Below are 23581 nucleotides of genomic sequence, written 5' to 3'. Positions count from 1 at the left end.
ATGGGAGCGGTGGCGGTCTCGACTCGCCGGTGGAACCTTGGAGCGATGAACGCAGCACGTACAGCGGTTCCTCTGGACCCCGTCAAACTGTTGCTGCTTTATGCCGTCCTCGGCATCCTCACCGTTCACGGCTTTGGGTGAGTGAATGTTTCCGAAGCCGTGTCCGTGGGGTGATACGATAAAGAGTGAAAATCACTACAGACTCTCTGCTTTCACGTTGGATGGCACATAATTGCTGTCTGGAGCGATTTCTGTATTTCTAATGAATAGCGAAGGACATTGTTTTGAAGTTAACGTAGTGCAACGTGTCTGCCTTTAGAAAAATAAACCTGGTTGATAAATCTCAGATGACAAATTGCCACGGTCATGTTGTAATGTGCCATTTGCAACATACAACCTCCTCCCGTGCTAGCTGCCCGACAGCGTGCTGGAGAGACGGGCTTTTGTTGTCTTTGAGTAGGTAAATGGCAAGAATCTGGCTGACAGTTGTTTCTTTCTCTGCTAGCTTAATAGCTAGTGCTCTTTCGGAGGGCTGCGGTCAATCAGTGACTGTAGTCTTTCCAATCTAACTATATTTTTCCGCTGTTCTCTGAACTTTGAGCTCTGATTTCATGCCTCAGTGAGCTGATGAGTTTTTGTAATTCCTTTATTCCATGTGATTTTTAATACGCAGTAATGAGAGCCCCTTGCCAGGCACTAAATCATACTTAAAGCTTCAGTTGATGCTATTCCTTGTCATGGTGGAAGAATTGGGAACACTGCTGGGGTAGTTTACTTGTCAAAGTGGGTATGAAAAGGAACTAATTGTTAATGTTTTACTACAGCTTTCCACTTAGATTAGGAGCTACAAGGAAGCGTTTGTCTGGGACAAGGATTTAATCAGAAATACTGAATCTGCCAAAAGAGTAGGCAGCATTTTAGCTGTGGCATCGTGGAAACCTTGGAGACAGTTGTCATGTGAGGGGGCAGGAGAGGGGCTAGGGTGAAGAGTAGAGGCTCACATTTGGGGTTCAGGTTCACTACTGGGATTAATGGGTTAATGACTCTCTATTGTGAACTGAAAATAGAGTCCAAGACTAATGGGGTTGGCCAGCTTGAGAAAAAATAGGCTGCTCAGCAAAGGGAGGCGCTTGAGCCTGGTTTTCAAAAATCCTGAGTGCACACCAGTCCTTAGAGTTGCCACGGGTGTTTGTCCTAAAGGTGTTCCACCTTGGAGCTTGTCATCGTGTATGGCAGCGAGGTACAAAAGTGGTGCCCGTACAGCAAGCAACAGGGAGCGATGGGGCAAGGGCAGCAACTGATGGTGCAGATTTTACTGCTGGCCACTTGGCCGGGTTATTTGGTAGGGCTTGCGCAGCTTGAGAGGAAGCTCAGGTTGGTGGGACATGGGTTGAGTTTTTCATGCTGGCTAGATGAAACGTGTGTCCTGTTGTCACCCCTCCTGAGTGCTCTGCAGACTTACTCTCATGGTGGTGGTGTAGAGGACTAGGTCTGCTCTTGGGCATTGAAGAGTGGGTCGGGTTTCATACAGAATTAATGCCAGTATGAAACAAGTACCGAGACATAGATGTCGCATGGAAGATTTGCTGAGGTCTAACAAGCGTTAGTTCCTTTTGGTGTGTAGTTTTACACAGTTATAGTCCAAGTTGCTTTGTCCTCACAACTCTGTGGTTTCACGTGATGAAGCTTTACTGTTGTTGAATGCAGTGGTGAAGAGGAGGCCCTTAACCTCAGCAGCACCAACAAGAGCGTGGCCAACGGCAGGTGGGCCCGGTCAGTGAGCAACCGGCCACAGCCCCGTGACTGCGTGCTCTCCGCCTGGTCCTCGTGGAGCAAATGCGATCCCTGTCAAAAGAAAAGGGTGAGTGTTTGTGGTCTAGGCATGAAGTTTGAGGAACCAGGAGGCAGGACCTCCTCCAAGTCTTGTCTTTTTTGTCCATGGGGTTGGGCAAACAGTGAGGAGCTGCTGAGGAAAGCCCTGTACAAGTGAGGCTGCAGGCTTTTGCTTTCAGGTGGCTTTTAGCTCTTCACCTCCAGTAAATCCAGTGTTTTCCAGGCTGCCTCACTGTTTTGAGGAGGTGTAAGCCCAGACTTGGAGAAAGAACAGGTGGGAAGCCGAGGCTTTGCAGGGACTTTCTCGCCAACACAGTCCTCTTCCAGCATCAGTGCCAGACACTATCACCACTAATGGTCTCCTGTGGGACCTGGAGACACTCAGTGCCTCTCAGGATTAAGATGCTTTTTCTTGTCTGCCAATGAGCATTTTCTACCCAAGAAGCTCCATCAAACAAAAGTAATGATCCCAATAGTGTGAAGAGCAAAATCCCTGTTGCTAGAGGGACCTCTGCTAACGAGTTGGAGAAGCCGTTCCCAGGCTTACGCGGGAATAACCGGTGATGGGAGTTGGGAAGAGTGAAGCTTCATATCAAAGAGTTAATCTTAAAAGCTGGGAAGAAAAGGAGGGCTAACATATTGGACGGAGTAATTGACTGCTTCACAGCAGTGTTGTGGGCGGAAAAAAATCCCTAATGATACAGAGGGCCAAGTAAATACACTGACAGAAAATAACAAGGGATGTCGTTACCAGCGCTAATTGAAAGAGAGGAGATGTAACTGAATCCTTCCTTATTCTTGCAAATGCCCGCACTACCCTGTCAGGCTCATTTAAACAAACTGTCAAAGAAAAGCAAACTTTCCTTCATCCCTTCCAATCCTCAATCCTTCCTTAGTAAAATTAAAACTGCCGCAGATCAGAATCCTTTGAAATGAGGCACGTTACCAGCATCACACTTCTTTACCGACACTTTTTTTTTTATGTGACAGTACTCTTAGATCAGATCTCCCCAACACAAAGTTTGTTTTTTAACTAGGCAAGCGTGAAATTCACAATTTCTATACACTTGAGTCAATATTTTTTATTTCATCACAGTACAGATTTGCCCGCCTGGAACAACCTTCTCAGTTCAACGGAGATCCATGTGATTACTCTGACAAAGAAACCGAAGACTGCGTTACAAATAATCCTTGCAGGAATAAAGTTAGATGTGATGGGTTTGTGTGTGCAGTTACAGGTAAGGACTTATGGAGAGAGAAGTGGTGGTGCTCAGGTGGCATCTCTGACGACACCACGGTGAACTTTCTGCTTCTGCAAGGGTTTGCTGGTCTAAAGAGATGTCAGGAGTGACCCGGGTCCGTCCATGCTTGTGTTGTGTTTGCATCAGTGATTTTGAGTCTATCAATCAGCCAACGTCCGTCAGTCTAAAGCATGTCTTTAAAATCTCCAAGCAGGAAGTTAAAACCCAGTTATATCAGTAAAATCTGTAGCACTGGTGGATCTGACAGCAACAGGAGAACATGCATCGGGCATCCCTGACACATGCCCAAGAGCACAGCAGGTTACGATGGAGTTCCTCATGGCATTTCCCTCCATCCTCATCAATGACTAATTAGTCAGGAACACAGTAAGCAGTGTGGGGAATCCAGGCAGCGGTTAGCTGTGTCCAAAACCTCATCGGCCTCTGCTTTGCATCTATACCCTGGCAGCGGAGAGGACAGTGTGGAGGGAGCAGAGTACTGGGGCAGAGGAGATGGGGCAAAGGAAGGCGGCTCTCATCTCTGTCCCCCAGGCTAGTGGTTTGGTGAGACTGAAAAGCAAGAATTCAGGAATTATGCACATGGGAAGGGGGAAAAATAATAATACCACATACAAGGTCTGCTGAACAGTCTCCAGCATGTTTGTTGTCTCAAAACTAAATAATTTTAGCAACAGAAAAAGTCAAATCCTTTTTATACTTTTAACTAGGCACGTCTTTTTTTTTTCTTTTTTTCTACGTTGAACAAGGAATTTTAAGATTTTGAAAGTTTTGAGTAAAACTGAGCAGATGGAGTTTAGTGATTAAAAATCTGAGTTTTTCCATGCAGATAGAGAGGAAATATTTTCCAGCCAGCGTTGAACCATTCACCACAGGAGTCTTTTATTTTGTTTCTAGACTCTGAGTCAGGGACTGTGCTTTTGCAATATTGCCAGTAAGCATGATAATACGTTGCTTTATAAGTAATTTTTCGCTTGCATCCTAGGGAGATGCATTGCACGGAGGCTGCTTTGTAATGGGGATGATGACTGTGGGGACCAGTCAGATGAAAAAAACTGCAAAAAAGTGTTTAGAAAATGTGACCAGAAGATGGAGCAATACTGGGGAATAGAGAATCTGGCAAAAGGGTAAGTCGGTGACCTTCATGAGATGTTTTACTTAAGGATAAGAATGGTCTTAGGTGGCTTCAGTCATAAACATTGAATGGACAAAAGCTGTAGCAATTGCTGTATCCGGGAGTTGGGATCCCGCAGCCTCTGGGGTCCTGGTCCAAAGCCTGGTGGGCAAATCCTGATGGACTCCCTGAGTTTTTCGGAGAGAGATGAGGTGAGGACAAGGTCCAGATGTCCCCAGGAGTGTTCACCCTGCGGAGGTCATCAGCTCAGCTCACAAATGTGTCCTGCAAGAGCCTGTGTGTGCTCTTTGTGTTGCCAAAACCCGGTGGGTGAAGAGGGAAATGTCAACACCAAACATTTCTCTAATATCTGCAGGTACTTGCCCTTAAATTAATGACTGGGAGAGTTTCACTAATCCAGTTATTTTGCACAGATATAAGTAGAATTAGACTCTGGCCTGATTCAGTCTGTGGGGAGCAGGAAACCTGGCCTTTAGGAATGAAAAGACTACTTCAAACTATGCTCTTGAAATAAAAACAAAGGAGGGTTTGTTAAAATCTGAACGTACAGTTATACCAGTCTTTATAGAGTGACTTAAATCAGCATCTTGGTGTCACGGATGGGAATATTTGACATGGTTATGACTCAGCAGCAATTCAAAATTTATTAATAGTTTGAGGTAAATCAAGAGGTTAAATTTTAGCAGCACTTAATCATTAACCAATTTAAGGATTTACACGGTGATTTAACAAAATAATTGTACAGTGCCTTAATGACAGATTCGAAAATGACAAGATTCACACTAACTTAACTATAAGGTATCCTAAATCAATATATTTGTATAAACATCAAAACATATAAACACACACCATTGGAGGAGTCGCACACACATATACCACCTGAGTATTTTAACTACTAGGACTTTGCAGCAGGTGACTCTGATGAGCCAACGGGTGTCGCTTTTCCTAAATCAATATGTATCTGTATAAACACAAAAACATATAAACACACACACAGAGACAGAAAATATTTGGATCCAGTAAAATATATGAACACCCACACTCCTAAAAGTTAACGTGTATGTCAGGAACACATCGATAGACAGAGAGGTGGATGAAAGAGAGACTAGCCTATAGTTAAAATTTTTCTCTTCTTGAGTTCAGAGTAAATGCTCCCAAAGCATCGGCATTCCTCAATGGGTGATAATTGAGACTTGAGAAAGTTGACTTGCCCTGGCCCTTTAACCCTTGGGGTATTTACCTGAGCGGCGTCCTAACTCAGGGGAGATACTGGTCGCAGCCTGCTGCGATCCAGGAGAACTCAAAGGGTCTCTCTAGCATCACTATTTATAGGGTCCAAGGTAATTGACTTTCATCAGGTACTTTTCCACTCCAGCCCAACTCAGACAATGGGATATTCTGGTACATTCCACCAGTTGCACAAGCCCAGAACTTGCTAGATCTTGAGGTTCTGGTATCACCCCCTCTCTCTGGGCCACAATCCAGGTACTGCCAGGGGGTGATTGATTATCGACTGTTTCGAAGCAATAAAGGACACGGGAACCAGGTGCACTAAGGGGTTGCCATAACGTTCTGGTCCGTGGCTCTTCACGTTCTTTCCTGTTTTATGTTGGGTTGTTATGTGTCCCAGGTTGCCATGTGGTCCAGGTGTTAAGGGGTTGCCATAACATTCTGGTCCATTGTCCTTTGCCTTCTTTCCTGTTTTTTGTTGGGTTATTGTGTGGCCCAGATGGGGGGAAATCACGCCAAGCACTGGGTGGCCTAAGGTGGGGGGGGAGGTTGCACCACCACACTTGGATTGCCTAAAATCTGAACCTGGCTATGGATTTGTATTTTTGCAGAGTGTATGAATTGGAGGGGGGATGTGTCAAAATGTCATGGATTTCTTCTCCAGCAGTGAGAGATGGTGGAATTTTTATCCTTTGTGTGAGTGGGGTAGCATTAACCTGCATGTTACCAAGTCCCAACTTTTTGGGGAGTCAAATCCATATCTGAATTGATCCAGCTTTTACTGGTTAAGACTGTGGCAACTTTCTGTAGGACTGGACTGTGTGAAAAGAGTCTTTTCTCATTCTGCAGGAAAAAAAATACTTTTTACATTAAAAAAAAAAAAGCAAAAAATCATATTGCAAGGAAAATTATAATTTCCTCCTTATTCTCTGGAGATACGGCTGCTGCACATGTCATTGCTAATGCTTTGTACTTCTGAGTTTAATCAAAATTAAAAATAATGTTGGACAATTATAGGAACATGCTTCTCATCTCTTTGAAGCTACAATTGCTCAGTAATTTGCTTTTAGTGGACTTCCCTTCTTTTCAGATTGTTCTAAAATTAGAGTTAATATTTTAAAGCTTCAAAGCCATTATCATGGAAGTCTCTCTCCCCAAAACAAGGAGAGGCAGATCTAACAGAGGTCTGGAACACTAATAGGGACACAACATGGACTATTAGCAATTATCTTTTTTTTGGTGAAGTTTCCTCTAATGACTCTTGTTACTGCTTGAGTACGAGTTTGTGGAGGTGAGTGCTATGTCCTCAGCTGTGTGCCACGAGTGTGATGTGAGGGTGTCCTGACAGTGAGCCACAGAAGGGTTTTTACTGCCATGGATCCCATCAGCCCGGTTTAACCACCCCATCTAAAAAAATTGCAGTGTGACATCCTTTCTCAGAGCAGACGGGTTAAGATTACTGTCCATCATCCACTAAAATCAAAGGAAAACTTCCCAGTGATTTCAAGGAGTAGTTGAACATTTGCTCAAGTACCGAGATCTTGTTCCCTGAGAATTTTCACTCTCATCTACTGACCTCTGGTTGATCCTTGATCAACCCAGCAAAGTTTATGACTGATGAAACAGAACAGAGAAATGTAAATTAAAAATGAGTCTGGACTCATGACAAGGGTTGGAAAACCAGTCTTTGAAGCTGGATGCTGCTGCACTGCCACGGGCATTCAGGGATGCTTGGGGTGAACAGCCTGGTGGGGTGAGGGTTTGGCTGGTCCAGTTTGTTCTGCTCTTCCCAGAGAGTTCCAGTAAAGGCTACAGAAACTGCCAGTGCTGGTGGCAGTAATGCTCTGGTGTATTTCCTAGCTGGGCGGTGAAAATTACCCTTCTGTAATTACTGTGCTCATTGAAGTGTCAAAATTTGACTCTGTCTTTTGCTTTCTTGTGAGTCAGGTTTTTCAGGAGCAAATGGGTTGATCAGACAGTGAAAGAGGCAAAACTTTGTTTTGGGGTTTCAAAATAAAGAAGCCCTCAAAAACAAACCAAAGAGCCCTCAACCAAACAAAAAATCTTTTGCCTTTCTCAGCCAAGCCATTTGATGTTTACCCCTAAATCGATGACAATCTTAATATTTTGTTGTTATGCTTCATGTACAGGTTAAATATCTTCACAAACAACCTGGAAGGATTAGTTCTTGATCACCAGTACTATGCTGGGGGATGTTCTCCCCATTATATCATGGACACAAGATTCAGAAAGCCATACAATGTAGAAAGCTATACACCAGAGGTATGTGTCAGGTTCGTCTGCAAATAAACATATATTCCAATGAAATTAGTGAGTAATACTGATAAAGCTTCATTATTAAATAATTTTATAAAGAATTAGAAAACTCATGGGATCAAATGGGATGGCACTGAATTTAGCCCTACTTCTAGAACGTCATTATACCCCACGCACTATATGAAGTTGGACACGTCCCCTTATAATATTCATGTGTATTGGAATAGATGGCAGTGTTCCCTTGCACCTTGTCTTTGCAAAAACTGAGCTTAACCTTCCCAGTGTCATCTGTACAAGAGGATCTGAAAGCCACCCACTGGGCATGGGGAGGTTAATTTTAGATAGAATTGTGGAGTGCCCTGAGAGCCAGGCTGGGAAAGGTGTCCTTGTGCAGCAGCCTCGGATGTAGCAGCATACCGTGTGCTCCGTGCGAAAGCAAAGGCAGCACCGAGCTCATTTCTGTGGTGCATCAAGGCTGTATTTCAATTATTATATATTTGACCTTAATGCTTTTGATGACATAGTGTGATATTTTTGAATGTTGCCTATTAGGAAACCTTTTCCTCTTAGAATTTCGTACTTCAATTGATGTCTGTGTTTAAGATTTCACCTTCTTTGCATAAGATTGACATGTTAAGTAAAAGCCCGAGGTCCTTGCAGTATGGAGGAGATAGTAGCTTTCCTGCTGCTGTAAGTCAAGTATTCTTGAAGTACCAGTGTTAATAATAATAGTGCTTCGCAATTATACAAGGCTTTTCATCTTCAAAGTGCAAGCATTAATTCACAAGTATATTTGTATCTGTATTCCTTCCTCATGCTTCAGGTATACAATCACTGTGCAGGAAATTGAACGTGTTGTTTTTGCTTTCTGTTTAGACCAAAGGCAAATATGAATTTACAATGACTGAATATGACTCCTACTCAGATTATGAAAGCAGTGTCCTGAAGGCAAAAGCTTCGCAGTCTAGCTTCAGCTTTGGTATAAAAATACCGGGATTGTTTGAACTTGGTTACAGTTCAAACGACAAGAGGTTCAAGAAGTTCATTCAAAGGATGAAAAGATTTTCTTCAACTGTAAGCACTGCTCCACTTAATTCTCTGTGAGCTTGTTACCTGTATGTGTGTGTGTGTGTGTGTTTATCGGTTTGTTCCCCATCATCGGGTCAACAGGCAGGACTAGGATAAATGAAATCTTTCCTCTCGATCGGATCTTGCAGTTTGTATTGGTCAAGTGTTTACTAAGGCCACGACGCCTTCATCTGTGTTTACAGCACACAGGAACTTTTCCATTCCCCTGTCAGCCAGGAACCGGGCTGGCTGACCTCCAAAATCAGCCACAACTGAGCACAGTCTCTCCAGTGTCTTGCTGGGCATCCACATTTGGACGTTTGTAGTGAAGTCATTTTAAAATAAATGAAACTAAGAAGCAAATGGCCTCCCCTCCATATAGTGGCCTTGCTAGGAGGCGATGTACAAGTGACACTGGTAGCAGGGTCTCCGTGCTGCACCCCAGCCGTGGGATGCTGTGCACCTTGTCCTGCCAGCCGTTAAAAAGTTCTTACCACTGATGCCCAAACAGTCTGGCAGGTGGGAGGTGAGCGGGTGCAACCAACACAGTGACTGCCTCAAGGGAATCTGCGCAGATAGAAATGGGGTTTAGCTAAGGAAGCCAGGAGCCCAGAGTTCCCTCTGGCCTATGGGTGAGTTACAGTGACTAATAGAGAAACCTGGGGTGAAAGAAGGGAAAACGGGATTTTCTGCAGTTCCAGAAATTTCTGCACCTGTACACACAGTCCAGAAACTGGTCTGCGGTGTGGACGGCTATGGTGTGTGCGATCACTGCAGAATGTCATCTCACACGTGAAGGGCCATCCCTCTTTTAGGTGGGCTCAGCGAGGCAGGAGCTGTCACTTCGGTAAATGATAATGCAAACAGCGAAGCCAATCTGTTCAGTTCTACGGCAGCCTTGACAATAACGCAGAATGAAAACTGCTAGCAGCCCTTCCATGGGTTTAATTATAGACTAACACATGCCACTTTACTTCAGTTGATGTGGTCTATCTGCCGAGTGCATCCTTCACCAGATCAGGACACACACACACCTCAAAATACGGGTGGCACGATCACTTCCAGTCTCGTCTGCAGAGATTTGGTCATGGCGGTGATCTGATGCACGCTTTAAGCTGTCTGGAGATGCTTTAATCTATGACTCTTAGGACTGCTTTATGAGATTCAGTCTGAGGTGGTGTGTGCCATCATTTGATTTCTTTTTTTCATCTGTTACTGCTGTAAACAAACCTAGCTCTTGTCAATGGTTTAATAGCATCACTGATCTATGTCTCTCCCCTCAGTATAAAGTGCACTCACAAATGGCAGAGTATTCCTTGTTGCTATTAAACTTGCATTTGCTTCCTGCAAAGTGGCATTTCCCATGACAAGATCAGAGGTATATGAGACGCATTTGCAATAGATATCCATAAAGAAACCCAATACTAAGTCTTGACTTCATTAAGCTACAGAGTTTTATATTGAAACCCCCTTGATGTGCTCGTCTTGCTGGCCACAACAACTGGACACTAAATCCTTTGGAAAGACCTCTTCAGTTCCTGACTTTTACACCAGAACGGGGACATACAATATATACCCACGTACACATATCTATACAGAGACGTATAAATACACGTGTGTGTATGTGTGTGTGTGTGTGAGTGTTTGTGTTTTCTTTTTCCTTTGAGTTTTGGTAATGGCATGTTCTGCAGAATATAAATTTAGATCTGATAGGGAATTATCAGTTGGCATACAAATCATCACGATTTCAGATGTCAACATTTCAAGAAATTATGAAAGACACAGGCTGGTTGACATTATTAGTGATAGAGCAGTCTCTTGGGATGCTGCTTGTGTCCATGCATCCCAGGTCTGTCAGAGCAGTGCCTGGAGCCTGGCTGTCCCCATGTCCCAGTCGTGGCCTGAGCCATCACCTAACCTGTAATGGGTGTCTCTCCCTCTTTCTCCTCCTTCTCTCCCTGTAATACCGACCGGAATCCTGATTTTCAGAAACTTAACTACTAAAAGTTTTGGTTTTGCTAAGTTAAAAGATTTCCAGTTGCAAAGTGTTAACTTGACAAATCCTGACCAGCGTTAATTGTTTAGTGGCCAATAGCTACACATTGTCACAGGAATGACGTCCCTCACTTCTGGATTCTCTTGTGTTTCTGTGTTTCATGTAGTCCAGCAAATTTATTCATGCCCGTTCTGAGCTGGCTGTTGCCGTTTATAAGCTGAAGCCCCGAGCCCTGATGCTGCATTACGAGTTCCTGCAGAGACTCCATCAGCTCCCCTTAGACTACAGCTACGGGGAGTACCGAGAGCTCTACAGAGACTATGGCACCCATTACATCACGGAGGCTACCGTCGGTGGCATCTACGAGTATACTTTAGTCGTGAACAGCAGCGAGCTCCAAAATGCAGGTATGTGCATCCGATGGCTGTGAAAAAGTTTTGGGGGTCAGCTTTTTGGTGGGCAAACCCCTCTGCAGGCACCCAATGACGGTTTAGGTCCAAGGCCAGAAAAGAGAGGTGGCGGAGGAAGGAATCAACAGCATCTCGAAGAAAGCCTGCAGGAAATATGGGAGTAGAAGTGCTTTATGGCAGTGAATAAAGAGCCCGGTTTTCAAAGCATGCTCAGCATCATGGGCTTCATCTCGCTCTCAAGCTGTGGGTGCTGCCAGTTCATAAAAAGGGCCCTGTAGCAAGTATTTTAGAGGACACGTTTTGGAGGCTGACAAGATGTTGAGATGAATGAGAACCGTGTAGCTTAACGCTTTTGTTAGCTTTGAAAACCTTCACCTAAGTTCTTTTTCCATTGCTTTTCAAAAGACAGTTTTGAAACACCTTTAGCCTCGAGAGCTTTTCCAGCATGTAGGAAACAGTAAATAATTTGCTGGGTGACTCTTGTGCCTGACATTGCTCTTGCTCTTTGACTCTGGCTTCTTTTTTTGCGAGGAATGATGATTGTTGTGTAGGATAGAGCGAGCCGTGTGACATTAATCAATAGCTGCACTCTCTTATTTATTCATTGGCGTGGGAGTGAGTAACTGCCTTCGCTGTCTATTTGTGAAAGCATTTAGTGGACTCTGCTGTGTGTGACACTCAGTCTGTTTGCTCTTCTGCTGTCTAGGAAGTCGCTTATCCTGTAGTCAGACACAGCCCGGAGGGACAGAATTTGGATTCAGATTTCAGATATTCAAAACATTAACGCTGCCCAATTTCTCTGCTGTTGATGTGGGCCCGTTACAAGCCACGTTTGTTTGAACTGATGGGTATCACTGTTTGCATCAAAATGCTGCCTGGCAGTGTCTGCTGACTGAGGTCAGGATCCTGCTGTCGTACCAGCATTTTCACACTATCCCCAGTGCTGAGCTGGACTGTAAGTTCTCACCGGGGTTTGGTAGGTCCAGTCTGAGAATTCAGGTTTTTCCCTTCAAATCCATCATTATGTTTTAGGTCCAGTCTGAGAATTCGGGTTTTTCCCTTTGCTATGTTTCTACTGTTAGCGCTGGAAATCAAGTCTTCTTTGGCAGATGTAGTACCACACGCCGTGTCACCCGGTTGGTACTTGCACGGCTTTCACATATAATCCAATATGCCAGATGTGTCTGTGGTTCATGATTTGCTGCTTTCTGTGGGAAAGACAGCAGGAGAGAGCTCTGGATTGTGCTGTACAAGGATGTCATAAAATCGTGGTTCCTGCCTTCATGTGCATATGGATTATGAGCATTAATAGGGACCATCCTGAAACCGGCCAATATCAGATGTATGAGAAGAACATGAGAACAGGACAGCCATATAGTGATACCTGCATTGTGAGCTCATGTAAACATCTGTATCATCAAGATATGAGTTTAGCAAAAAAAAAGTAAAGAATTCAGGGAAACGTGGGGGATTACAACAAAAAAGCGGAAGAAAAGAGATACTTGATTGTCATATCTGGTGTTTCACCATGATAACTGCTTAAATATTCTGGAGTGTCAGGACAGCAAGGAGTTTGGAGAAGGACTTTGGGGAAGAAGATATGATGGATTTACAGATTTTTAGGGAAAATTCTTACATGCCAGGAAAAAAGTTATAGTAGAGCTTCATGGAGAAACTTCCATGAAACAATTAAGGCTCTTCTGGCAGCAAAGAGTTGGAGATATGAGCCAGCAAAGGGAGGAAAAGCTACTTCATCAGTTACTCTTAAAAAGCCTGGCTCCTGGTGATGGGGGTGAGTGGTGGATCATCCTTTGTTAAAGATGTTTGGTGTTTAAGTCACAGACCAGGCTCCCACCCACTGCAGCTCTGCATAACCCAGTACAGCTGAGTTGGTCGTTAAAAGCCTCTTCCAGCATTTACCTTGCATTTGCACTTTGTTTCAGAGTTTTGTAAAATGTACAGATTTCATTTCATTTCATATAGATCTGTTAAATATATATATATATAAAAAAAGGCTTCTTTATCTCATCTCCTTTTTTCCCAAAGGAAAAATATTTATCAACTCACATTTTCTGTGTATACGGACATAAAACATGGAGCACTTGTATTAAAATGCTACTTTTTCTTTTTATTGTTCATTTAAGGTTATTCTCTGAGCGATGTCCAGAAATGTGCACAGTATGGCTTTAACATTGGTGGACTTATTAAGGTTGTCTATGTGAACGTTGGAATAAATGTAGCCGGCTGTAAATCCCTTTTAGATGAGATTGGAGGTAAGCATGAAACACTTCTGCCATTTCATTTCTAGCCTTTGTCATAGTGAAAAGAAGATTTTTTTGATCTTGCCTGCCTGAAAGATTCCTCCGCTGCCTCACAGCTGCTTTTGAGTCTGCTGGCTAACCCCAGCCAAGCTTAACAGAGGTCTAGATGTCTCAAAACTTAGCAAGATTTTCTTTGCTAGGTAGAGAAGAAATATCGGCTCGATGTCCCAGGGAAAAGCAGGGACAGATCAACCGTTACCCACCTGGCTGGTGCTGTGTTACCAGTTTACCCACCTCTCAGCAGAGCAGCTCAGCATGTGGCTTTTTACACCCAAAAAAGCCCAAATGGGGAAAGCAGGGAGGTAATGGCGTTGTGGGAGGCCAGAGGGGACACATGGGAAGCTGGGAGTGTTGCAGTGGGAGGAGGGTTCACCTGAAGATATGTGGAGGCAATATACATGGTGGTGAGGAGCATGGGGCTGTGGAAGGACCTGCAAGCTCATAACCATAGGGAGGAAATTTAGGGGTATAGATATAGGGTGCAGGAGAGGAGAATGGGGATATTGCTACAAGGGAGCAGGAGAGGCATAGGACGCTGAGACACTGGAACAGGTTGCCCAGAGAAGCTGTGGATGCCCCATCCACAGCCAGGTTGGACAGGGCTTTGAGCAACCTGGGCTAGTGGGAGGTGTCCCTGCCCATGGCAGGGGGGTTGGAACTAGATGATCTTTAAGGTCATAGAATAGAATCATAGAATCATTCAGGTTGGAAAAGACCCTTGGGATCATCGAGTCCAACCATCTACCCTACTCTACAAAGTTTTTCCCTACACCATATCCCCCAACACCACATCTAAACGACTCTTAAACTCATCCAAGGATGGTGACTCAACCACCTCCCTGGGCAGCCCATTCCAGTGTCTGATCACTCTTACTGTGAAGAACTTCTTCCTAATGTCTGGTCTAAACCTACCCTGGCGCAACTTGAAGCCATTCCCTCTTGTTCTATCGCTATTTGCTTGTGAGAAGAGACCAGCACCAACCTCTCTACAGTGTCCTTTCAAGTAGTTGTAGAGAGTGATGAGGTCTCCCTTCAGCCTCCTCTTCCTCATACTAAACAGTCCCAGCTCCTTCAACTGCTCTTCATATGATTTGTTTTCCAGACCCTTCACCAGCTTCGTTGCCCTCCTCTGCACCGGCTCCAGCACCTTGATATCTCTCTTGTATTGAGGTGCCCAAAACTGGACACAATACTCGAGGTGTGGCCTCACCAGTGCTGAGTACAGGGGGACAATCACCTCCCTACTTCTGCTAGGTCCCTTCTAACCTAAACAGACGTGAAACACTGTGGCCTTTTTCCTTTCCTCTCTCATTGGGATGGGTCTTATACAGGGGTGTTTTGCTGTGAGCTTGTATCTCATCTGCAGTCCACAAAGACATACCCTGAGCAGAGCTGACCACTTTCTGAACACATTTTTGCAGACAGCACCTCCAAAAAACGGATTGTGGAAGATTTCATCGCCCTTGTTCGTGGCGGAGCAAGCGAATACATTACCACGTTGGCTTACAAAGAGCTGCCAACGGCTGCGCTCATGCAGGATTGGGGAGACGCTGTACAGTACAACCCTGAAATCATAAAGCTAAAGGTACCGTACCCCGTACCCATCACCTCCTTCAGCCTCTGAAGAACTCTGTGTTTAAATACATAGGTTTAAAAAAAAAAAAAAAAAAAAACAAAAAACAAACCAGAGAAACTTCTAGGGCAAATAGTAGACTTGTATTGTGCAAGATGGTTTCTCTAAGACTGGGTATTCAGGAAATCCAAGGTGTGATGTGTTAAAAAGGGTGGTGTGGTTGGAATGACATGAATTAAACAGCTTTAATCCTTCTGAGTTGGCTGTGAGGATGTGATCCCTTGCTGCCTACCAAGCAGGTCAGACTCTCCACTTTCTGTTCTACCAATGTATCACTTATCAAAAATGTATCTGGCAGCATATATTTTATAAGGACTTTTTTTTCCCCTGAAATTTCTCCTGTCTTCTGTGAGGACCAGTGACTATTTAGCAGCAATTCTCTCCGGTTCAGAAGGTCAAGTAGTTCACCGTACATGCCTGGGTGTTTGCGCAGCAGAGCTAAACCTTAAAAATATGAGTTAGGTTTTGAAGAGTCAAGGTTTTTGATCCTGAAGAGTTTTAGAAATGCAAGGCACAGTAAAAGTAAGAAGTGAGCAGAAGTATGTGGCAATTCTGCCTCATCATTTTTAATGTCAAAATAAGTTCACTCTGAGTGAATAGTGCAAAGGTACAAGAGAACATCCTTTTAAACAGGAGTTTGGGTTGGTAGCGGTGGAAGTTAAATTTGTCATTGTGTAATTGTTTTTCGTTGTAAAATGTAATTTTAGGCAAAAATACTTGTATTTATAAAAGGTGTTTGCTTCTCATAGAAAATTCTGACATTTCATTTTTTTTAAAAAAAGAGGTGAATTCTAAAAAAAATACAAACCAAAGCAAAAATGGGTAATTTGGAAATACAGCCAGTGCCTGTCTGGCGCTTGCTGCAGCGGAGGTGGCGTTCCCGAGCCCCTGGTGTGCTGTGGACAGACCTTCCAGAAATGTGCTGGGAGGTCTCTGGGCAGGAGACAACATCAATGCAACCCTCCACGCTGGATCCCATGGACAGAAAACTCTCCCACAAGAAATTGCAACGTTCTTTGTCTTGCCTGGCATCGGTGACCAGGCTGCCCAGTGAAAAACCTCAGACGGATATAATTCGGATTTGGTATCTATAATCCTTCATTTCCATACCAATATCCCTGGGGGCTTGAAGATCAAAAGTACCAGCAGAGTGTGACTAAATGTCAGCCCAGGAATGCTTAGTTAGGGAAAACTAAAGCAAATCAGTTCATAAATCATCTGCTGAAGGGACTTGGCAGGTCACTCTTAGTGTATTTCCTCATTTGTATGATCTGAATTCAAAAAGCAAAGTATGGATCTCAGATAATTGATGAAGAGTGAATGTACAGCAGCAGGAAATGAACATTTTTTTTTATTGAAACATTCTTCTGTTTCTTGTAGCTTGAGCCTGTAATAGCAGTAGGGTGATCTTTCATGCTTACTGTGTTGCCATGGCCCGTGCGGCAGGCACGTCTATAGCAAGTATGGGAATTTGGGATGGATCTGCTGATGACACGTGCCAATATCGTCCCACTGGCATTGGTGGGTAACTGGCAACGTTGAGACCACACTTTAACTTTCCCTTGCTCTCAGGAAAAAAATAAGTGAGTGAGTCAAAGTCTCCTTGGCCCCTACTGCGCATTCACCGTGCTGTGCACCCCCTTATCTTCTTCCACCAACCCCATCTGCAGATGAAGGTCACTATTCTCTCACTTCTGAAGGCAGTGGAAAACTTTATCTTGGCTTCATAATGAGAGAAATCAGCCTTGAAATGCAGAAGGGGTTATGGTGAAAGTGCAAATGTGAATGTCCATGACCACGTGCTGTGTGGCTGTACAAGGAATGAAGGAGATTTTGGTGGGTGGGTTTTTGGGGGGATCTTTTTTAAATCGGAGTAAGAGAACACGCAGGAAACGTAAGTTTGAGCAAATCTGATCTAAAAATGTCAAAATTAGGAAAATGGATGAGAAAGGATTTAATGAAACTACTATGGAATTTTGCCTGTGTGTCAATTAATGGTATGATGGTTGTATTTTATTATGCATTTGCAGTTTCTTTGGTGTTGGAAAGCAAGGAGAGGTTCCCTGTAAGTACTCCTGGCATCGCTGCCTCGCTGTTCATGAGGTTCAAGGAAATACTAATGGGAAACCTGGAGCCTGTACTACAAGGCCTTCATTTCCCTCTCCAGCTGTGCTCCCACCGAGCCCTGCGACGCTCACACCATCTTGAACTTGGAAATAAATGCAGTTTCTTCCCTCCCTTTAGACAGAGCCGCTGTATCAGCTGGTGACTCCAACTGACTTTGCTAATGCAATCACAATAAAGGAAAATCTGCGACGGGCCCTTGAGGAGTTTCAGCTGGAGACCAGTTCTTGTCGCTGTGCTCCGTGCCAAAGCAATGGCATCCCCTTTCTGCAAGGTAGGAGGATTTTGCATCTCTTCTCCACCCTCTAAGAGAAATGAGCTGGGAATTTGTGGGGAGGGAGGGAGGGAGGGAGGGAGAGAGGGAGGGAGGGAGGAAGCTTGGCGAGTAATTTGCTCTTTAGTTTCTTCTGTCATTTCTTGTTCAGGTAATTAAATACTTTTTTTTTTTTAAAGTTGGTCTAGTGTAGAGTGCCACCAGTAAGTAAAGGCAGTAAAGTCAAGGGATGGGCCTTGTTAATGGGAGTGAGCATCTGTGTCGGTTTTGCGGAGGAATTTGTTCCATCTCAATTATGCATTAAAAAAAAAACCAACCTTGACATCTTTAAATCTCCTCCTTTGCTTTTAAGATTGCTTCCATCCTCCTGGAGAAGTGACTACTGTCTCAGCATTAATTAGTGTTTGTAAAAGTGTTTTGAAGATGAGAAGCACCATATAAGTGCCAAGCACAGTTGTCACCACCACCTCCCCCCATTTCTAATAGAAGCTGTCCTCCTTTGTGAGCAGGCTGTGATTTAAAAATGAAGGGGAAAAATAATCAAATTGAATGAAAACCGCACTGCCTAAACAGAGATATATGATGTGATGAGAGCTTCTAACAAAGGGACCATTTTGTCAAGTGCATAATTCCAATCTGCATCTGCAAAAGTCCTGATGAGAATCGTTATCATCTAAATGTATCTAATGCAGAAACCATCGCTTCAGGTACCAGCTAGTTGATTGTAGCACTTAAACGATTCATCTCATGATTACCCTTTTTTAAATAACTTTTTAGGTGCTGAGTCAGGTTAGCGTTTCATTTAGGAATTTATCCACAAGAGGCTTTAAATGACTGTTATTTTCCAAAGTGGGAGCCCTCCTCTGGGGTCCTGCTGTGGGATGCATACTGGGCAGCCGGCTTGGGGTTATGTGGACTTTTTCCCTGCCACAAAGCCAAGCTGGGACACTCCTGTCCTGGGTGCTCATTCATGATGCTGCATTTTCCCCCCTCTCTGCTCTACCAAGATACCTCGTTTGGGGAGGAGCAGGGGGACTGACTTGTGGCACCCTGGGTTGCTGAATTACCCCACCGGTGTGGCTGAGGTTGAGCTGCAGTGCAGAGACAGGAACAAATGGCTGGGGAGGCGAGAGGGGCGGCAGGGTAGTCACAGCTCCCCTGCTTTATTGCAATTTTATACTTTCACCATCGCAGAAAAATGCTGATATCATTTCGCCCGCTGTCCCTTCCTCGCAGAAGATGAAACACTGAGAAGAAATTGGTGTCTGCAGGTAAATGTGACTTGAAGTCTCTAATCCCACCATCTCTGCTTACTTTCAGGAACCAAGTGTGAATGCCTATGTCCCCTTGGTTACAGGGGCACTGCCTGTGAGATCAGCAAGAGGGGAGGTAAGAGGGACCCGGACCCAAGTCTGAGGAGACGGTCCCAGCAGGATTTAGGAGTGTCTGGGGACGGCGAATGATGGATGGGGGGCAATGCCCAGCACTGGCTGTCCCCACTCTGCCCAGCCCAGTGCACAAGGGGTTAGGGTCCTGCAAAGAGACAGACACACTTTCCCTGCCCTCTTCTGAATTTCTTTGCACTCATGAGGAGGTGGCTTTACTTTTGCAGTTCAAAGTTGCATAAATGCATCTTGCACTAATATCAAAATACAAACTCCTACCTCATTTACGATCCATGACAAGCCTCAGGTCTCCTCCAACAGCTCTCTTTCTCCAGTTTTTCCCTTTGATACAGCCAGTATGTTGCAAACTGTTTTCCCCCAGATATACTACCAGGCATTTTAATCTTAAAATCTTATTATGTTGTTTTGAAGCATTTACTAATGCTTCTTGGTCACTTTGGATCACTGCTGTCTCCTGACTGATGTTCTTAATTCCTTCTAGTTTAGGATGATCTGTGAATTTAATCATTTTGTTTACTTCTTCCAACTCATTAATTTAGGTGCTAAATAATACCAGATCTCAGGCACCCAGAGCTCTGGCACCATCCCACAATTTGAAGCCCTGCATTTATCATTGTGCTTTGTTTACAGTCTTTTATCCAGTTCTCATTCTGCATGACTGTGTCCTAACTAAGCCAGTCTGAAACACATTTTAAACCAAGCAGAGGGTCAATTTTGTAGGTGTTTCTAAGGAAGACCGTGGAGCCTTAATCTGTGGAGTCCCTTACACCTTGTTCCAGTCTGCTTACCACACGCGTAATCGCATCCGACCCTCCCAAAGACTCACATCCATCCACTTGTCAACATGTAACTTCCTTTCTCACTCCCCTTTCCTCCTTTTATGCATTGCCTCTGTGTTCAGCTCCCCGATTCTCAGGATTCTGAATTTATGTCACTCACATGCTCAGGGTCCAGAAGAAACAGAGTAATAGGAAAAGCAACAGATAGAAAGCTGAATATTCAAGCTGTTGTTCATTGAAGAGGAACGTGGTAACGTTTCCCCTAGCACCTCAAAACGTGGCTGACACGAGTTTAGTTGCTCTTTTTCTTACCTAGGGTTGGACTATGTCAGAAAAACACCCTACAAGCAAATATAAAGCTAATAGGTTTTTTTTTCCTTGTCCTTTCTGCATAAAGAGTAGTTTGAACAAACACCAGAAATTCTGAACAGAGAATTAACATCTTCAAAACAATCGCTCTTTATTAATGACTGGAGTGTATTCCTAGTGATGTGGACAGGGGCAGAGCTATTTGTATTTAAATATGATTCATGGAAGCTGACAGCTCTTCCCATGGAAAGGGCTGCTTTATTCTGACAGTCCTTTCTGGCTTTGGTTTTTTTTTCCAGATGTTGCTATTAATGGAAACTGGGGTTGCTGGGCCAGCTGGTCACCATGTTCAGGAGGTCAACGAACAAGGAGACGACAGTGCAACAACCCTGCCCCGCAAAACGGTGGTTCATCATGCTCAGGGCCAGATGCTGAGACAGTTCTTTGCTAGAGGGAATCGTTAGGAACTGACACAAAAGTGACGAGCAGTTTGCAAACGGAGTGGGAAGATGTCACCTGACGGGCTTACTGAGCTGGCCTCACTCTGCCTATGGGTCTCATCCAAGTGCATTGAAGTTGGAACATTCCAGAAGACATTGGGAGCTGTGTGTGTGTTATGAATCACACCTTCAGACATGCTTTGTAGTTGTCCCATGGGACCGAATGTGCTTAATGTTCTTAATATTTTGATTTTCCTCTGTCTTTATTGCAATGGGCTAACTGAGGCAAGCTTTATCTCCTGCTTTATTTGGCAGCTGCATGATTTTGAATTTTACTGTCTTGTTTTTGAAGGTTCCTTTGAGATTAGAAGAGACTGTTTGATCTTACGCGCACCAGAATGTGCGCTAATATGCAGCTTCTGTGAAGACAGCTGTGTCATGTGGAGCAAAATACAGCATATTAAAGTCTAAATCTCAATGAGCACCATAGTATCTAATGTGACATTTAAAGCCGCTGTGCCTCACTACCCCAGTTTCCTGATTTATTGCATTTAACTTAAATTGTCTGTCGCATCAGAAATTGTCTTGAAGGAGTGAAAACCGAATTGTGAAGAACAGTCTGGTGACACTGAAGCACTGTTAGACTATATAGCAGTTGTACTCCTACCACAGCGATGAGCTTCCCCCTGTGTGTTTCTGAAGTAGAACACATCCATTGAGAGTATCGGATACACCCCGATGCGCTCAGATACACCAGTGCTCCGGTTCCTCGGGAAGGGGAGGGAAGGACAGAGGGATGCTACTGGGATGGGGAGTTGGAAAGCAGCTACTACTCCTTCCACTGTTTGGGGATATTGGAAGGCAGGAGAGATGACTGCGCTTGGAGGAGAGGCTGGACCTCCTGCACCCTGATTAGGGGCTGTCCCGTCTTTGCACATCCCCTGAGGTCTTCTGCCCTCAGTAGTTGCTTCTGCCCCAAATGGGCTCTGGTTCGTCTCTCCATATTAGGATATTAGGAAGAATTTTTATACTGAAAGGGTTATTAATCATTGGAATGGGCTGCCCAGGGAAGTGGTTCAGGCACCATCCCTGGAGGTTTTCAAAAGACGGGTTGACGTAGTGCTTAGAGATGTAGTTTAGTGATGTGGGGGGTCCTTTTGTATGGTTTTCTTTTGTTGTTGTTTTTTTTGTTTGTTTTTATCAGAGTTAGGTTGGCAGTTGGACTAGATGATCTTAAAGGTCCCTCCCAACCTAGACAATTCTATGATTCTGTGATCCTAGGAAAGCCTGTATTTCAGCGGCTGCACTGCTAGTCCACTCAGGATAGGACATCTGAGATGGAGAGCTATGAAAAAGCCATCTTGCTATGAAAAGAGCCAAAGCAAAGCGAGTGGTTTGCCCTTTGGTACTGTCCCTGGAGCCGTGCATCGCAATGCAGGTCAAACAAAAGAGCAACATGCAATATTGTGCACCATTTCATGACTGACCTGAGCCTGGCTTATTCCAGGGATTTGCCTCCTACAGCTCCATTGCTGGTTAATGATTTTTGTAAAGACAGACATTTGTCGGGGCGTGCTGTAAAATAAACAGCAATAGCTTTGCTCCAGGAAAACAATTCCACCAGAGCAAAGTTGTTCATAAGTGTTGTGAGTCTTCTAACATCTGCAAGGTCAAACACCGTTTGGAGGGTTTTTAGCAATGCTGGTGATGATGAGTTGGTATCACCAGTTTCTCTCCTTTTAGACTGACGTTGTCTAAGTGTAATTCTTGTAAGAACAACTCAGGCTCTCTGACATCTGAACAATGGAACATGCATTTAGTTGTAGCCCTCATGCCGCCTCCACACTTATCAACAAGGTTTCTGTGACAGCTTTAAGAAAGGAAGAGCACATTGCATATGTAAAAGAAGAGTGCTCTGTGCTCATTATGGGCTTCATAATTGAGCTGCCAACCCAAAACATTTCCATTATCCACTGTGTAACTGTGATATCTTTTGTGTGATAAAAATTTGCCAAGAGGTTCATGGTCAAATAGGTCACTGCTTATGCTAACTATGATATTCTTCAAAGCTTCTTAAAGAGACACTGTAGAAGCTGTGCAGCAGAGGACCCTGATCATGGTTCATGGATGCTTGTGAGGGCACGTACTGCAGTGCGGTTGCATGCTCTTCTCAAGAAGCATTGACGTAGCCGGGTTAAGGAACTTTCTCAGATGAGCTGAGTGGCTTTTGTAAATTTGACCACCTTTCCTGATCATCAAGCTGGAGTAAGCACTCTGACACATAGCCATGGTGTGTCCATCCACTGCCGTGGCAAGCAGAGCCAAGTGTAGCAACCTGAATTTGGACTGTTGTTCCCAGATCAGAAAAACCCAGATTTTTTGAAGTTGCAGTGCCTGGGTATGGATATTTGGGAGTTTTTCTGGAGGAAGAGAGGGGAGATTTGACAATCTTCAAGATCAGCAGGATAGTCTAACTGAAGTATGATTTCAGTAGTGGTTGAATATTGAGCCTATAGGCTTAGAAGCCTCCCTTAAAGGACAGAACTTTACCTTGTCGTTGTGATTTTGTGCTTTGATTCAACTAACTAATGAATTATTATGACATGGAGGGTAATAAAAAATACTCTGCTGAAGCTTTTATTGTTTCATTTTGGTACGCATTGAATTTTGGTATTATCTTTTACTGGTGTTTCTAACTTCCACTTTCTGTGTAAGTTTAGATTAATAACCCATGTATGAAAGCTTGGGGAGGCTGCAGGCACGATGCGTGCAGGTTCAGCACTGGTTGCACTGCTCTAGCCCATTTCTCTGGTTAAGACACTTGCCTCAATAGGCTTTGCTACATCCTATATTGTATTTTCACAAGCAGTTTGCTGGTGAGAAAATAAACTCAGTAAACATGAAGAAGCTGCTTTTTCTCCACCCAGTTGACAAGGCTTAGGAAGCTCCCAAAACAGTATTTTTGGTAAGTTTTAATTGTCACATCCAGCTTTCCCAGGACAAAACCTGCTTGACTCTTGCAGTCCCTTAACATCTCCATCACGAGTGGGTAAATCAGGCCGGTTTCCAGCCTGGGTTCATTTCCTC

General features: G+C 44.1%; 1 protein-coding gene across 1 annotated transcript; it reads left to right on the top strand.

Moving 5' to 3' along the window:
- Window positions 1-20505, top strand: C8B (complement C8 beta chain). The gene is made up of 12 exons (XM_074152196.1): window positions 1-137; window positions 1708-1861; window positions 2930-3071; window positions 4078-4219; window positions 7608-7740; window positions 8611-8808; window positions 10965-11205; window positions 13353-13481; window positions 14951-15114; window positions 17407-17560; window positions 18881-18949; window positions 20354-20505. The coding sequence occupies exons 1-12, from the start codon at window positions 1-3 to the stop codon at window positions 20503-20505; spliced, it is 1815 nt and encodes a 604-aa protein (XP_074008297.1).
- The last annotated feature ends 3076 nt before the right edge of the window (window positions 20506-23581 follow it).

The sequence above is a fragment of the Numenius arquata genome, chromosome 8, assembly GCF_964106895.1.
Source record: "Numenius arquata chromosome 8, bNumArq3.hap1.1, whole genome shotgun sequence".
NCBI lineage: Eukaryota > Metazoa > Chordata > Aves > Charadriiformes > Scolopacidae > Numenius > Numenius arquata.
Note: the sequence above shows the minus strand (reverse complement) of the source record. Positions and strands in the feature narration are given on the sequence as shown.